Source organism: Rhinatrema bivittatum, chromosome 3, assembly GCF_901001135.1.
Source record: "Rhinatrema bivittatum chromosome 3, aRhiBiv1.1, whole genome shotgun sequence".
NCBI lineage: Eukaryota > Metazoa > Chordata > Amphibia > Gymnophiona > Rhinatrematidae > Rhinatrema > Rhinatrema bivittatum.
The window spans coordinates 271,918,362-271,936,511 of record NC_042617.1 but is presented as its reverse complement, the minus strand read 5'-3'; the positions used below and the strand labels follow the sequence as shown (position 1 = coordinate 271,936,511).

At 43.9% G+C, this 18,150-nt stretch overlaps 1 protein-coding gene across 1 annotated transcript in view; it reads right to left on the bottom strand.

The window, feature by feature from the left end:
* Nucleotides 1–17,070, bottom strand: part of CACNB3 (calcium voltage-gated channel auxiliary subunit beta 3) — a 122,657-nt gene extending 105,587 nt beyond the window's left edge. The window contains exon 1 of the mRNA XM_029594629.1: nt 16,951–17,070. Within this exon, the coding sequence (XP_029450489.1) occupies nt 16,951–16,989 (39 nt within the window). The 5' untranslated portion in view covers nt 16,990–17,070. The remainder of the gene's footprint in view (nt 1–16,950) is intronic.
* Between the last annotated feature and the right edge of the window lie 1,080 nt (nt 17,071–18,150).

The window sequence follows — 18,150 nt, the reverse complement described above, 5'->3', positions numbered from 1 at the left end:
CGAACGAATATATAATCAGGGCAGAGACTCCAGGTCATGAGTACAGAGTCCTGAAAAAAATAAGTCATGGGATAGGAAGCGATGTCCTAGTGTGGATTGAAAACTGGTTAAAGATAGGGAACAGAGTAGGAATAATTGGTCAGTATTCTCAGTAGAGTGCCTCAGGGATCTGTACTTGGACCAGTACTTTTTAATATATTTTAAATGATTTGGAAACAAGAATATAAGACTTGCCATACTGGGTCAGACAAAGGGTCCATCAAGCCCAGTAGCCTGTATCCAACAGTGGCCAAGCCAGGTCACAAGTACCTGGCAGGATCCCAAGGGGTAGATAGATTCCAAGATGCTTATCCCAAGAATAAGTAGTGGATTTCTGCAATCTACCTTAATAATTGTTAATGGACGTTTCCTCCAGGAACTTGTCTAAACCTTTTTTAAACGCAGCTACACTAATATCTTTCACCACATCCTCTGGCAACAAATTCCAGAGCTTAATTATGCACTGCAGAAAAAAATAATTTTCTCTTATTAGTTTTAAATGTATTACCCAGTAACTTCATTGTGTGTCTCCTGGTCTTTATATTTTTCAAAAGAGTAAATAACTGATTAATGTTTACTCATTCCACTCCACTCATTCTTTTATAGACCTCTATCATATCTCCCCTCAGCTGTCTCTTCTCCAAGCTGAAGAGTCCTAACCTCTTTAGCCTTTCTTCATAGGGGAATTGTTCCATCCCCTTTATCATCTTGGTCACCCTTCTCTGTACCTTTTCTAATTCTGTTATATCTTTCTTGAGATGTGGTGACCAGAAATGAACACAATACTCAAGATGAGGTCACACCATGGAGTGATACAGAAGCATTGTGATATTCTCTGTTTTATTCTCCATTCCTTTCTTAATAATCCCTAGCATTCTATTTGCTTTCTTGACTGCTGCATACTGAGCAGAAGATTTCAACGTATTTTCGCCAGTGACACCTAGATCTTTTTCCTGAGTGGTGACTCCTAATGTGGAACCTTGCATTTTGTAGCTATAATTTGAGTTACTCTTCCCTAAGTGCATTGCTTTTCACTTATCTACATTAAATTTCATTTGCCGTTTGCATGCCCAGTCTTCCACTTTTGCAATGTCCTCTTGCAATTTCTCACAATCGTCTTGTGATTTGACATTGAATAATTTTGTGTCATTGGCAATTCTGATCACCTCACGTTTTGTTGCCATTTCCAGGTAATTTATAAATATATTAAAAAGCATCAGTTCCAGAACAGAACCCTGGGCCACTCCATTATTTACAGTTTTCCATTGGGAAAATTTACCATTTAGCTATACTCTAAGTTTTCTATCTTTTAACCAGGATACTGCCACCTATGTCATGACTTCCTAATTTCCTAAGAAGTCTCTCATGAGGGACTTTGTCAAATGCTTTCTAGAAATCCAGACATGTTATATCAACTGACTCACCTTTATCCATGTTTATTTACGCCTTCAAAAAAGATGAGCAAATTTGTGAGGTTAGACTTTCCTTGGCTAAATCCATGTTGGCTTTGTCCCATTAAACTATGCTTAACTATATGTTCAGCAATTATGTTCTTTATGATAGTTTATATCATTTTGCCTGGCCACAGATGTCTGACTCACTGGTCTATAATTTCCTGGATCATCCCTTGATCCTTTTTTTTTTTTTTTTTTTTTAAATATGGCATTACATTGGCAAACTTCCAGTTTTCAGGTACCATAGATGATGTTATTGATAGTTTACAAATTTCCAATAGCAGGTCCGCAATTTTATTTCTCAGTTCTTTCAGCACTCTGGGATGCATGCCATCTGGTCCAGGAGATTTACTGCTCTTTAGTTTCTCAGTTTGCTTTAGTACATCTTTCAGGTTCACTGAGATTTGTTTCAATTCCTCTGAATCATCATCTTTGAATATCATTTCTGGCATGGGTATATCTCTATCACAAAAAACACGCCCAATATACGCCACCGTGTATTCCAGAAACTATTATGTGAAAACCACTAACAAAAATAAATAGGCTTTACGTGTCTATTTTACTTTTTTTGTATAATATAGCCACATATAAGATCAAACACTCTATTTTAGAGCCTTTGTCAGATTATCTTGATTTCTTTCTGAAGCCATTTGTTCAAGAAGCTCCATCCTTCCTTCAGGACACTTCTCATACCTTACGATTGCTTCAAGATCTACCAGCTTTACCAGTGGTTTGTTGGTTGGTAACCTTAGATATTTCCTCTTTGTATACCAATGTCCCTCAGGATGAAGCCTTTGAGTTGGTTCAACAACTTTTACATTCACGTCCTCGTCCACATAGGGTGCCTACGAGTTTTCTTTTAGAGCTTCTGAAATTGGTCCTCTATAAGAACTTTTTCAAGTTTGACAATGTTTTTTATTTACAAACACAGGGTGTGGCGATGGGTGCTACGGTCGCTCCAGATATTGCAAACTTGTATGTGGCAAATTTTGAAAAGCAGTGTTTGTATCCCTCCAAGTGGTTTAAAAATATTCTGCTGTGGCGACGGTACATCGATGATGTGTTGTGTATCTGGACAGCTTCCAAAGAAGATCTGATTGATTTTTTACAGTGGCTAAATGAGCAGAACTTGCATCTTCAGTTCACGGCACAATATCACCAGTACTCTGTGGCGTTTTTGGATATTTGGATTAAACGAGAAGGATGTAATATTATGACCACGTTGTTTAGAAAGGCAACAGACCGGAATCACTTTCTACGTTATTCAAGTTATCACCCTAAGAGGTTGAAAGATGGACTCCCTATCTCTCGATTTCTGCGGTTAAGAAGGATATGTTCGAGTAGAGAGAAATTTAAAAAACAAGCAGTGGAGTTATGTGAATGTTTTTCCCAAAACTTGTACCCTAAATCTGTCATCAAAAAATCTTTTAAACGTGCCTTATTTGCCAACAGAGATTTATTATTACAATATAAGCAGAAACCTTACACTCAAAATTTGACATGTGTGTTGAAATATTCTGCACATATCAATGAGGTGGTTAACATTGTGAAATCTCACTGGCAGGTGCTAGCATTACATAAAACATTTCAGATGGCACCTAGATTTGCATTTTCGAGGGCATGTAATATCAGAGATTTGGTGGTTAGATCTGCATTCGACTCTACACGGGGCCAATTAGTGACTGGAGGCCATCATATATGTGACAAATGTGAGATTTGTGCACAGGCCTTGACGGGTAATCAATGGCAATCCCCAAATTCAGATACCATAGTGGATTTAGTGGCATTAACTGCGTGTGAGTCAGAATGTGTTGTATATGTTATACAATGCCCTTGTGATCTGATATACGTGGGGAGGACCAAGAGAAAGAGAAAAATTCGCACCAGACTGATAGGACACAGAAGCTGTATCAAGACTTCTAAACTTACAGCCCCCCCTGGTACAACATTGCTTGCAGGCTAAACATAGCTTTTCTGATTTGCAATGGTCAATTTTAGAACAATTACAGAATGGCACCCGAGGAGGTGATATACAAGCTCGCCTCAATAGATGTGAACACTTTTGGATTTTCAAATTACATTCAGTCGATCCATGATTGAGAGAATAAATTGGTACTTGTTGATTTAGAACATCATATTCTTTCTATTAAGCTGTGACGATTGTTTTGGTTGAAAGAGGACCTGGTTGAGAACTACTTTTAGAAATAAGGAAGGAGCTTCTAAGGTTATCACATGATGAAGTGGACCTGATTTAAATTTGTTTTTGTACTTTCAAAAAAGTTTTTTTGGATCACTCGGAGAAGGATGTTACTGACCTGTTGCTCTCGCTTGTATCTTAATGTTTCTAAAAACATTCATTGTGCAAAATATAAATAATATATTTATTGTTTTTTTGAGTAGCAACGGATGAGTTCTTCCGGTTTTGAAAGGACGACCTGTTTGAAGACTGTATATGATGTATGAATTTCCGGTTGCTGGATAAAAGGCCCTAAGGATCTGCCATGTTTTGTCAAGTTGAGGATCTGATTTCAGACCGCGGGAAGAAGCTGCATTCTTTAGCCATGAAAAAATGTATGCTGATGGAACGTTGAGAAGTATTGGGGTCATTTATGAAATGGAGAGAAGGTTTTGAAGATCGTTTCCCCTGAAGCAGGACCGGCTGGTCCGAAACACGATCGTGTCGGGACTTTTTTAAATATATTCAGATGAGTATTGCTCCGTTGGATTATTGACGTTTCAGTGTGATTATCTATTTTTGACAACTGTAATATGAATCTTTAATGGAAGGATCATCTCATGATATATTTTGGAGTTCGTCAGCTGATTTTACATTTTAATATAAACATAAGAAAATCCAAAAAACTGAAGTTAAATAAAGTAAAGTGACCCATGACCAAATTATGAGTTTGACTGATATACAAACTGTGAGTGTAGGTCCTACAAAACTACACTATTGAACAATATAAGTGTTTGATCTTATATGTGGCTATATTATACAAAAAAGTTAAATAGACCAGTGAAACCTATTTATTTTTGTTATGGGTATATCTCTTACATATTCCTCAGTGAAAGGGATACAAGTGAGGTGATCAAATTTGCAGATGACAAAATTATTCTTAGTGAAATCACAAGTGGATTGTGATAAACTGCAAGAGGACCTTGCGAGACTGAAGATTGGGCATCCAAATGGCAGATGAAATGTAATGTGGACAAATGCAAAGCGATGCACATAGGGAAAAGTAACCCATACTGTAGTTATATGACATTAGGTTCTTTATTCAGAGTTACATCCCAGGAAAAGGATCTGGGCATCATAGTGGATACTACTTTGACATTCTCAGCTCAGTGTGCATTGGAGGTCAAAAAAGCAAACAGAATGTTAGGAATTATTAGGTAATGAATGGAGAATAAAACAGAGAACGTCATAACATCTTGGTATTGTTCCATGGTGAGACCTAAAGTACTGTGTGCAATTCTGGTTGCCGCGTCTCAAAAAAGATATAGCTGAACTGGAAAAGGTACAGATGGAGAAGGTACAGAGAAGGGCAACCAAAATGATAAAGGGGATGGAACAGCTCCCCTATGAGGAAAGGCTGAAGAGGTTAGGGCTGTTCAGCTTGGAGAAGAGACGGCTGAGGGGGGATATGATAGAGGTCTTTAAGATCATGAGAGGACGTGAACGAGTAGATGTGACTCGGTTATTTACACTTTCGAATAATAGAAGGACTAGGGGGCATTCCATGAAGTTAGCAAGTAGCACATTTAAGACTAATCTGAGAAAATTCTTTTTCACTCAACGCACAATAAAGCTCTGGAATTTGTTGCCAGAGGATGTGGTTAGTGCAGTTAGTGTAGCTGGGTTCAAAAAAGGTTTGGATAAGTTCTTGGAGGAGAAGTCCATTAATGGCTATTAATCAATTTTACTTTGGGAATAGCCACTGCTATTAATTGCATCAGTAGCATGGGATCTTCTTAGTGTTTGGGTAATTGCCAGGTTCTTGTGGCCTGGTTTGGCCTCTGTTGGAAACAGGATGCTGGGCTTGATGGACCCTTGGTCTGATCCAGTATGGCAATTTCTTATGTTCTTATGTTCTTCTTAAGGGAGACCAAAAAAATAACTGGGATGGAGCGGCTTCCCTATGAGGAAAGGCTAAAGAGGTTAGGGCTGTTCAGCTTGGAGATATGAAAGGTTTATAAAATTCTGAGTGGAATAGAAAAGGTAAATGTGAATCAGTTATTTACTCTTTCAAATAATAGAAAAACTAGAGGACACTCCATGAAGTTAGCAAGTAGCACATTTAAAAAGATATAGTTGCACTGGAGAGAGTGCAGAGAAGGGAGACCAAAATAAGGAGCATGGAACGGCTGCCCTATGAGGAAAGGCTAAAGAAATTAGGGCTGTTCAGTTTGGAGAAGAGAGGACTGAGGGGGAGATATGATAGAGGTCTACAAAATCATGAAAGGGCCTGAACAAGTTAATGTAAATCAGTTATTTACTCTCTCAGATAATAGGACTGAGGGGCAAGCCATGACGTTAGCAAATAGCTAATTTAAACCAAATTGAAGAAAATTCTTTTTCACAGTGCATAGTTAAGCTCTGGGATTCATTGCCAGAGGATATGGTTACAGCAGTTATTGTAACTGGGTTTAAAAAAGCTTTCGATAAGTTCTTAGATGAAAAGTCCATAAACTGATATTATTTAATAAGCAATAGTAGTTTGAGATTTATTTAATGCTTGGGTACTAGCCAGGTACCTATGACTTGGATTTGCCACTGTTGGAAACAGAATACTGGGCTTGATGGACCCTTGGTCTGACCCAGTATGGCAATTCTTATGTTCTTTTAAAACAAATTGGAGAAAATTCTTTTTCACTCAATGCACAGTTAAGCTCTGGAATTCATTGCCAGAGGATGTGGTAAAGGCAGCTAGAGTAGCTGGGTTTAAAAAAGGTTTGGACAAGTTCTTGGAGGAGAAGTCAAACTTATTAACCAGATAGACGAGAAAAAACACTACTTATCCCTGGGAGTTAGCAGCATGGGGTCTAGCTACTGTTTGGGATCCTGCCAGGTACTTGTGAGCTGGATTGGCCACTGTTGGAAACAGGATCCTGGGCCTGATGGACCCTTGGTCTGACCCAGTTTTGCAATTCTTATGTTCACCATTGTTACTGAGATTTTGCTGGCCTTATGGGGACAGTTTATAAAATCAACACCAACCACACTGGAAAAGCCAAGGGAATCAATGATGCGCTGCTGGTTTCTTATTAAGGGACTCTCACCAGCTCTGTTCCATTTGGTGAAGCATTCCTTTTCACAAAATTATTTAACCCTCCACCACCTCTCTTTATGTAGCAAAAAAAAACAAACAACAACAACATTGTATATAGAACATTACTAAACACTGAAAATTATATTTCAATTATAGGATTCTTGGCAGATTATGAAACCTTTTACTGGATCAGCATAGGAATTATCTAAAAATATTGTACATGAGCTTTTGAAACCAGCAGTGTGGTCTTGATAGCTCACGTACAATATTTTTAAATAATACTTACATTGATCCAATAAAAGCCATCACAGCATACAGAGAATCCAGTTTACTCCAGGAGCCGCACAGCTACTAGATCACTGTTTTAGATATTCCAGTCACTAAACTGAAAATGAAATGTTTTTTTTTTCTCTCTTTCTATCTGGGTAGGGTTGTTTTGGTTTGTTTAGTTTTTTGTTTTCGTCTCAAGTCTTTTTTTTTTTTTCCAGATTTCCTGTTGTCTATCTTCTCCTGACTCTTTTTCTAGGCTCTACTTCCCATTTAACTTTTCTTCTCTCCTTCTATGTGCATCACATCCCCTGACAGCAATCTTTCACTTTTATCACATTTTCCTTCATTTCTCTCACCTCTCTGCCTCTAAATCTCCTCCTTACATCAACAGCACTTAATCGCATCCACTCACAAACATTAACATAGAGATCCATATTCAGAAGCATTTAGCTGGATAACTCAGACGTTATCCAGCTAAATGAACATTTGGGTACTTATCCTGCTAAATTTGAGCTGGGTAACTTTTAATCCGGCTAGAATTTGGCCTGATTAGTCAGGAGCATTCGGAGGCGTAATTGGGAGGAGCTGCGTTAACCAGATAAGTTAGCCAGCTAACTCCAATAGTTAAGCCAGATAACTTATTTGGCTAACTCTGGTCAGCCTGTACACCTGTCCTACCTAAAGTTAGCTGGATAAGCTTAGCCGGCTAACTTTAAGATGGCTGGAAATATTCAGTGGCAAGGCTGTGCCGCTGAATATATAAACTAAGGGGGTCATTTATCAAAATGCGCTAAGGCGTTTTCGCATGCGTTAAGGGCTTATCGCATGCGAAAAGCCCCATTAATGCATGCGATAGGTCCTTCCCGCATGCAAAAACGTCTTTAACGCATGCGATAGCACCATATTGTATGGTGCGATGCAAATTTGGAAAAGAGGAGGAGTTAGGGGCGGGCTGGGTATGCCAGTGTGCGAAATGCTATCGCACAGACTTAACACTGATTTTAACTACACCTTTTTGAATAGTGTAAAGTTGTGCGATAGCTTGTGTTACTGGGCAGTAAGGTTTTATTGCATTTTGTGATGTCTCCTGAAAGGCCTGTTTGAGTAGATTTAAAGCTTGGGGGGGGAGAAGGAGAGAGAGAGAGCTAGCCTAGCCATAGTGTCCTCTCCCTAGATAGGTATTTGTATCCCTATGGGAGGCCCACCTAGTAACCCGAGGCGAGGTTTAGGTATTAGTGTAGGGGGTTAGGGGCCACTTTGACATTCAACGTGAGACGTACGAACAGAACAGGGGTCTCTTGTGAAGATTTGATGGCCTTCGGAGTGAGGAAACCTCACCCAAAGATGAGATTTGGGCAATGTTCTCTCAACCTAGCTTGATGTTAGAGTCCATCAAGCTACACAGTGGCTGACTATAGAACTGATAGTAAATATTGGCAGAAGAAGACCCAAATGGTCCATCCGGTCTGCCTAGCAAGTTTTATTTTATCTTTTTTTTTAGGGTAGCAGCTGCAACTCTATGCAACTTACCCCAGTTAACACAGGAATTTGTTGCCAGAGGATGTGGTTAGTGCAGTTAATGTAGCTGGGTTCAAAAAAGGTTTGGATAAGTTCTTGGAGGAGAAGTCCATTAACTGCTATTAATCAAGTTTACTTAGGGAATGGCCTCTGCTATTACTGGCATAACTAGCATGGGATCTGCTTAGTGTTTGGGTACTTGCCAGGTACTTGTGGCCTGGATTGGCCACTTTTGGAAACAGGATGCTGTTCTTTTCCTCATTTCCATCCTTTAGCCGCTAGGAATCCTCTGTGTTTATCTCACGCCCTTTTGAATTCCACGACTTCTCTTGTCTTCCGGGGGGCACAGTCCATGCAACCATTTCCCTTTCTTCTCATCTTCACCTTTCATTTCTCTGTCCCTCTCACTAGGTTGCTCCGCCATCAGTCCCCTGGTATCTGGCTCCCTTCTCCTCCATCTTCTCTCTCTCTTTTAGCCCTCCCCATCATCCCCACACTAACTTTCTCACCCCCCTCTCAACCATTTCATTTCACTCACCACCTCATTTTCTTCTATTCCTTATAGTTTGACTCCCTCACCCTCAACTCTGCCCTCTCACGTTCCCACCCCCATCACCTTCACCCCCAGTAATCTTCCTGCATATTCGCCCCTTTCCCCTCAGAATCCTCTCTGGCTTTCTTTCTCACAGACCCTCCCCCCCTCCAGCTCTCTCTCGGACTCCCATGCCTTTCCACAAATTCTTTTTCACCTCTCCCCAGGCCTTGTGCCCCTGTCCTTCCTCACGCACAACCCATATGGTTCTCATGCACTTCCTACCCTGGCTCTCTCTCTCTCATCACCTTAGGCGGCTCAAGTTTGCATTGATAATTTCAGGGAGATGGGAAGGAAATGGCATTCAATTTCTCTTCTTGTGTTTGCCCCAGCATTTACCCTTCCTCGCCATCCCCCAGCACTCAGCTCCCTCCTCACACTCCCCAGTATTCACCCCTTTTGTGTGTTACCCCCCTTCTCTCCTCCCCAAAACACTCAACTCCCTCAAAATGAACCCTCTCTCACACCCCTCCAGCAATCTTCATCCTCTCACACCACCAACATTCCCCCCCCCTCTTCACCTCACCCCCCTTTCAGAATTCACCTCCTCTCCTTCCCCCCATAAATTACTTATGGCTCTCTGATTTGTGCCCTAGGGTGGCCCCCTTCCTTCTCTCGCACTCTGCCTTCAGCGGAGCCCCAAGTCCTAGGACCACAGGCTGTGCTTGCATCTACTCCAGCCCTCCCCTCCTCTCCCACGGGCTGCCCGCTGAAACAAGGGGACAAGAGTGGAGGAAAGGAGGCTTAGAGCGGACACAAGAAGAAGAGAAAACAATTGTTCCGTTGCCTTCGCCAGGGCCTCTCCCGGTCCTCCTCGCATGCTGCCCGTACCGCCTGCTCCGGAATCGCTCGCTCGCTCTCTCTCTCTCTCCCTGAACGTGGGGAGACGCGGGGGCTGATACTGGAGCAGACGCCGCAGGGAAGAAGACAATTGCTCTGTTCCGTGGGTGCAGTTTTGGGGAGGTTGAGGGGGGGAAACTGGTTCCCCCTCCCAAAACCTAATGGACTGGATGCAAGCACTGCAGGGTTCCTCTAACCCCCTTTGTGCATTGCCTTGGGCTGCACGCAACCTGGACCCGGACCCAGAAACGGGGGCAGCACGAACCTCTGCTTGCTGTCCTGGCTGCAACTTTTGATTTGTACTGGTCGCATGATAAAAGTCAGCTGGCAATAGTGTGGGAGACACATTTTATAAATAAATAAATAAATAAAAGATGTTATACATAAAGTGCCCCACCCATGAGTTCTGAATGTGTTTTGCCAAAGGCACAGACCAAGGAGAGTGGGGGGGGGGGGGGGGGGGGAGGGGGGACACGACAGCAGCACAGGCCGGCGGATGACAGGGTGGCCTGGGAGCAGTGACGGACAGCAGATGAGCGCTAGCAGGAAGGAGAGGGTCAAAAGAGAAACTGATGGAGCTGGGGAGGGGGGGAGAGAAAAACTGATGGGGGATGAATGGAGAAACTAGTGGGGCATAGGGAGGAAGGAAAAAGAGGAGAAAAACTGGTGGGAGACTGATGGGGCTGGGGGGAGGGAGGGAGGGAGGGAGGAGACAAACTGGTGGGGGACTGATTTTGTATAGAGGGGAAGAGAAACTGTTGGAGGACTGATGGGGCTGGGGGAGCTTATGATGGCCAAGGATGAGATCAATGCATGGGGTGAGAGGGGGCACCGGCGTACGGTGGGAAGAGAGCCTGGATCAAGGCTTTTTGGCTCAAAAGTCTTAAGGGTATGTGGGTGTGTGATCTTACGGTTAGCGCCCAAGACGTCCAGAAACCAGAAGTAGAAATAAAGTCTCTTATTTTCAGTTTACTGATTGGAATGGTTCAACTTTCAGAACAGGTTTCTCATCTGTCTTTGTGTTCTGCTTAGGAGCAAGTGCATTTTTGTTTCTGTTTCCCCAGTGTTGCAAAGGATGCAGAGCCTGGCTTCTTAGGGATTCCTCTTTTATGCCTGTACAGTTCTATTTCTAATCTGTGGTACCTTATTCTGTATTTGCTGAGGGTCTGTCTGTGTTTTGCATGTGTGACCAAGGTGAGGGATTCTGTTGGCATGTAGATTCTGTGTTGGGATCCACAGCAGTCCAGTATATTTTGTTTACCCATCAGAAGGCATACTGGTGTTCTAGGGCCTGCAGGTTGCCTGGAGGGGCTGGAACAGTAAACAGAACAGTTGATTTTGGCTGTCTGAGCTTGGAAGTACTGGCCGATAGTGGTGGAGCAAGAGCTCTACGTGCCCATATCTAGTGACATCCCTGTATAAGGGACAGCCTGAAGTAGTTCTGGTTTTATCCCTATTGCATGCATGCAGTTTGGATGCATGCATACTGTGGGAATAAAACCAAGACTCGCACAGTTTGGCCCTAGTGACCCGGAGCCATCTAGTGACCCAGATAGTGCAATGAAGGAGGCACTTTCTGTGCAGAACCAACTGTGCATTTTGGTTAGCACAAAAGCTGCTTTCTTCTATCTACAGAGATATTGTCAAATTGGTTTCATTTTATCCCAACTATATGGGAGGCTTACCCTGCAGTTGCCTGCACCATTAATTGCCTGATGTGAACGGAAGGCTTCAGCATCTAGGCCCTAAAGTCAAGAGTTATAAGGAAAAATATTAATATTGTAACTTATTACAATTTTTAATGTAATATGTTATTTATTGTGCTATGCAATTAGTATTGTAACTCATGTTGGGTGTTTTGTACAGGAAGGCACACAATAAAAAAAAAATGTGATTATGATAAGGAAGAGAAAAGTTTCAATGCTAGTGACCACATTCTCTTTAACAGCTGCTTGCAGCAGCAGCCACAGCTGACCTTAGCAAACCAGCCATCTGATGGTGAACTGATCGGTCGAAGATGCAGCTTCAGACCCATGCAGGCTCTGAGGCCTTCTACGCACATGTTCTGAGACACTTAGCAGCCAGCACAACAACTGCCTCCTTTGCTTGCTCCCTTCCAGTGATCCTGCCAACAAGGCTGCCCTCTGCATCTGGGAATTTGCCCCCACACCAAGGGGCCGATGCAATATTATTCACGGAAAGCGGGCATAGACTTTTCAGCGCACACATGGCGCTCGCAAGGGGAGGGCGCCATGCAATACGCAAATTAGGGGGTCGTGCTAGCAAGGAGGCGCTAGGGTCGCTAGCGTGACCTTAGCGCCTCCTTGCTAACGTGACCCTGCGGTTACCGGCGATCTGCCGGTTATGAACACCGACATCGATAGACTCGGCATCGGTTTTCATAACTGCAGCCGGCCGGTTATGAAAACCGATGCTGAGCATATCGGCGTCGGTCTTCAAAGCGGCCGGCAGAGATTTAAAAAAAAATGTTTTTTTAACTTTTAAAAAAAGTACAGAAAAGCAGTTTTTTATGCTTTTCTGTACTTTTTTCAGTGCGCTCACCTACTAACGCCTGCTCCAGGCAGGCGTTAGTAGCTGAGCGCTAAATGTATGTCTGAGATGCACATTTATTTTTTTGCATTTGGAGTGAACGAGTAATAGCCTCATTCATGTGCATTTGCATGTGTTGAGCGCTATCCCATTCACTCCGCGTGGGACGCGTGTTAAATAGGCACCAATCCCCCTATTGCATTACAGGGCTGAGCGCCCTGTATTGCATCGGCCCCCAAGCACTTTCACCTCTCGTCCCTCACTTGCTTGGGTAAACAGGTTTCATCTTTTCTACGTTTGCTTCAGAAGATATCTTAATACATTGGTGGAAAATATTTGTTGTTGCCGTCCTGTGCAGCATTTTCTTGAGAATAAAGGTGTGACTGGAATGTTTAAGTAGTCTCCTAGCTGATGCTACCCTGATATCTAAACAGAAGAAGGAATGTTTAGATGCTAAACTTAGGCCTTGATTTACCAAGGCTCCTCTCCCCCCCTTCTATGTCTGTGGGAAAAAGATCTTAGCAAATCAAGCCCTAGTTGACATCAGAACTTGGTTCCAGAAGATGTTTCTGTTTTCTTGTTTTAGGATGTGTTTTGTTTTTTTTTTATGAAGAGGAGACCTGTGGACCCACAAAAGGCCTCGAATTACAGCTCAGTTCCCCCTTTAATAATGGAAACAGCCTGAGAAATGTAGCATAGAACCCAAGACAAGAGCCTGGGGTTATATCATAGTGATATATACTAACCTATTGGTACAAGAGGGCATAATATTACTGCTCAGGACTCACATCTACACTTAGGGGGTCATACAAGTGTCAGATAAGATATCCACGTGCAGCAGCTTTCTGGGGGATGAAAACTTTGCGAAAACGAGCAGTCCAGGAACGCCACCTTCTCACAATCGTGATGGCCGACGTCATTGACCTGTACAGCAACGTTTGAACAAACGTTGGCCCATGCCCTGGAGATGCGAGAAGCTCTGGCCTTGTTCGTGTCAAATTGAATCCAACACATCCGATTCCTCAGCGAGGACACTGCCACCAGCCAAAGAGATATTAAACCTGGAAGGACAGAGCTATATTTTGGTGCCGCTTTCCTTTGTGGTTCCCAGCCAATGGTAACTGGTGTGAAATTCTGCCTGTCAGAGACCCTTTTTGTCTCTTGCTCCCGAGGCTGCTGGAGGCGCAGCCCTAGTGATTACAGCAAATGGGCTAAGAGCTGGCGAAGCCCAGGGTTCAAATCCCAGTGGCACTGCTTGTGACCTTAGACAAGGCACATTGCCTTCTTTAAAATCATGAGAGGTCTAGAACGGGTAGATGTGAATCGATTATTTACTCTTTCGGATAGTAGAAGGACTAGGGGGCACTCCATGAAGTTAGCATGGGGCACATTTAAAACTAATCGGAGAAAGTTCTTTTTTACTCAACGCACAATTAAACTCTGGAATTTGTTGCCAGAGGATGTGGTTAGTGTAGCTAAACAAGGATTGGATAAGTTCTTGGAGGAGAAATCCATTACCTGTTATTAAGTTCACTTAGAAAATAGCCACTGCCATTAGCAATGGTAACATGGAATAGACTTAGTTTTTGGGTACTTGCCAGGTTCTTATGGCCTGGATTGGCCACTGTTGGAAACAGGATGCTGGGCTTGATGGACCCTTGGTCTGACCCAGTATGGCATTTTCTTATGTTCTTATGTTCTTCCAACTTAGCTCATAAGCCCTCTAGGGAAGGAACCTAACTCGTTGTACATGAACTGAGCATGGGTTTGGAAAGGTAATTAAATCCGCATGGAGATGTTAGTTGAGCAGACATATTGCATTTGACAACATGAGGGCTGGGGAGGAGGGGAGGAGAGAGGGTGATGACGGGTGGCTGTGACAGGCACTTTTTGATGGCTGATTAGTGAAGCAGTGCTGTCACGCTCACGGGGAAAAGCTTCTCTCTCTCTCTCTCCCTCCCTCCACCTCTGGAAGAGAAATGCAGCCATGGTGGGAGCGGACAGGAAGGATAGGGAATGAACTGGTCTCCTGCACTCAGTCTGGACTGGCCTTGCTCCTCGGGGTGGGGGGCAGGTGCAAGAGATATGTGTGTGCCGTGGCAGACGAGAGGAAAGTTTCTGCAAATAATCCTTCCCAAAATCAAAACCCTTTACGGATGAATCTTAATGGCCACCTTCCTGCAAAAAAAAAAAAATAATCAGTCATCCGTGCTCTTTCCCCTCCTCCCCAGCCCCTCTCTCGTCTCCCTCCATCACTGACTGTCAGTTTCCAGTTTCTCACCATCCATCACACTTTGGCTCATCTCCCTTGTTATTCCCCCCCCCCCCTCCCCCCCGAATTGTCTTTCCTGCTTCGATCCCCGCGGTGGTCGAAACAGATTTGTCCGGATCTCCCCATCCCCGTCTGCTTCCTTTCCCCTGCGATGATTTCCATCCTCCTCCTTTCCACCCTGCTCGCTCTCCCCTCATTCATGCCCTCCTTCAACCGCTCGCCTTCATTTTTCCTTCTGCCTGTTGTACATTTTTTTTTTAGATATATACTGACATGGAAGAGCTTTTTCGAATCACAGTAAACAGAGACCAAAAAAAAAGCAGCTGCACAGCAAAAAAAAAAAAAAAAAATGTTAAATAAATAAGAGGGATGCGGTTCCTGAGATCTAACGTCTCCCACAGCAGATGTAAAAGGTAAATTGAATGGGTTTACCTCGTTTAGCAGAAACGTTGCACTGGAATCAGAAAAAGACATAGAAGGTTCAGTCAAGAGCTGCACTGGCCAAGGCTCCTTCCAGAGCAAAGAGAGCTTCAAATGCTCCCTCTCTCTCCGTCTGTGTGTGGCTGTGCTGCTTTCTGGCTTTCACACATTCTCTCATCCCGCCCTCCTCCCTCCCTCTCCCCCTCTCCCTCCCTCTGTGTCTTTTTTTGTGTGGTTGAAGTAATGGATTCACTGGAGTCTAAGTGCATTAGGGCCGTATTAATGGCTTACGGTAACAAACAGAAGAATGTGTTACTACTACAGTGTTTGCAGGTGCATAGGATGCATTCTCCTCTCTGTTTTTAGCAGACAGGAAAGACTGTGATGGAAGCTGCGGGGCCCCCCGAAAGCTTCTCTCGGGAGGGGATATGTGTCTTCCCCCCCCCCCCCCAAAAAATAAAATAAACTAAAAAGCCTCAGCACCCTTGTCAGGCCAGTCACTGACAAGGCAGGACCAAGCCTGGCTTGCTGTCAAGGACCTGCCTCTCCCGAGATGACTTGCAAGTGTCTGCGCCAGATCTCGTGTTTCATTAACAAAACAGAACCCAAGTGTCTAAGGGGAAAATGATGAGTGGGAATGATGAATCCTGCTCCGCAGGCAACACCCCTGGTTCTCTCCTCTCGTTTTCTGTCTCTGTCCTTTCATCCTGCTCTCAGCTCTTTATACTTTCCGTAGGGGTGGAGAAGCCTGAAGGCCCATCTCAAGCTCCCCCTTCTTCTTGCCTACAAGACTTTTGAGTTCAGCGCTGGCCTCAGCAAGTTTTTTGATTGCAGAGCTCAAATGTGTTGTGTTGGGTTTTTTTTTTTTCCGGATCCCCTGCAGCACTTTGGTGTGCTCTAAGTAGAAGTGAAAAGGAATGGCAAGGGGAATTCAGGATCCACGCTAATGAAATATTCATAGTCACTCCAACCCCAGTAGCGACCAGCTCTCTCCCTCTCTGCGCAAAAGCCCAAGGTTTAGGGCTTGGGTTTCTGAATCCTCTACGCTGCACAATCGTGATATGACGCCTGTCATGAAGGTCGGTATATAAAATGAATTAAATAAAATAAATAAATGAGAGCCAAGCAGATGCAACACTGCAGCCTTACTGGAGGTTCCCGGCCTCAGGCTTGCAGGCTGCACCTCCCCAGGCAGCCAAGAGTGGTCCCGGAAGGGCCTGTGCTCTAGGGGTGTGCGGTGGGAGCTCACAGGCCCACCCACCCCACCCCACTCACTGCAAGCAGTGCCCTAGGCAAATGGCACCTAGGTGGTGCTGCTTGCTATGGGTGGGCAGTTACCCAACATAGGCTCCCAGCAGTGATCGGCAGAAGAGAAGGGAGGCGAAAAAAAAATATGCAAAAGGAATCTTAAAAGTTTAGTTTGTTCAGCCCCCCCCCAAATCTGAAGATAGCCCAGTGCCCCGTTAGAGAGAATCTAGTATTAGCTGCAATATCAGCAGTGCTCTTACCTGGAAACCGACCAATTCTCCACCCTGCCACTGAGTTCCTGCTGCCAGTCAGGAAAGGTTACTGAATCAGTAATCCAACAACAACAACAACAAAAACAAGAGGCAGGTACTGACCTTAAAGGAGTCGGAACCGGATTTCAGGAGCCCAGAACAGGGCAAAAAAAAAACCAACAAAATCCCGGCGCGGAGAAGTCCCCGGCTCCGGCTGGGCGCTTACCTCATTCAGCAGGAAGACACTGGAATTGGAAAGCGACATGCAAAGGAGACAGCGGCTTCCCCGGCGGGCTGCGAGGAGGTGCACTGCCAACTCCTGCCTGCCTGCCTGCAAGCAGCCGCAGCCGCAGCCGCACGCCCACCCACTCCCTGCTCGCAAAGCCCGGCCCCCAGCGCCTCTCTCGCGGGACGCCAGCAGCCACTCCGCGCCCGCCGAAACCTCAGCACCTTCTCTTCGCTCGGACAATCCCAAAAGAGTTCACTCTCTCGGTGGTAAACTCACTAGAAAAAAAAGGTGCATACCGGCACATGCTTAGCGCGGGCAGAAAAACGCGATTGTATGCGCCTCGGAAGCCTGGTTTTTCAGCGCAGAAAGTATAAGTTATGGAGACAGAACACGATTTATGCCCATAAGACACAATTTGTGCATGAGGTGTGTTCTCTGGCCATAAAACGTAATGTATTGTGTTTTATGCACAGAGAGCATGATTTGTGCACAGATATCTTATATGCATAAGTCATAGGAACATAAGAACCACCATACTGGGTGAGATCAAAGGTCCAGCAAGCCTGGTATCCCTTTTACAACAGTGGCCAATGCAGGTCACAAATACCTGGAGGGATCTCAAACTGTAGATAGATCCCATGCTGCTTAGGCCCAGGGATGAATAGTGGCTGTTCCCCCAAGTCTACCTGGTTAATAACAGTTTATGGACTTTTCTTCCAGGAACTTATCCAAACCTTTTTTAAACCCAGCTATGCTAACTGCCTTAACCACATCCTCTGGCAATTAATTCCAGAGTTTAACTGTGTGTTAAGAAACAAAAATATTTTTTTCTGATTTGTTTTAAATGTGCTGCTTACTAACTTCATCAAATGTCCCCCTAGCCTTTTTATTTTTTTTAAATAAAATTGATTGGCATGTACCCTTTCTACTTCACATGACTTAATAGACCATTATCACATCTCCCCTCAGCTGTCTCTTCTCCAAGCTGAGAAACCTTAACCTCTTTCATCATAGGGAAACTGTTCCATTCCCTTTATCATTTTGCTCACCCTTCTCTATATCTTTTCCAGTTCCACTAAATCTTTTTTTGAGATGTGGTGACCAGAATTGCACACAGTACTCTAGGTGTGGTCGCATCGTGGAGAAATATATATTTATTTTATTTAAACGTAATATTCCATGAATCCTGTAAATTCA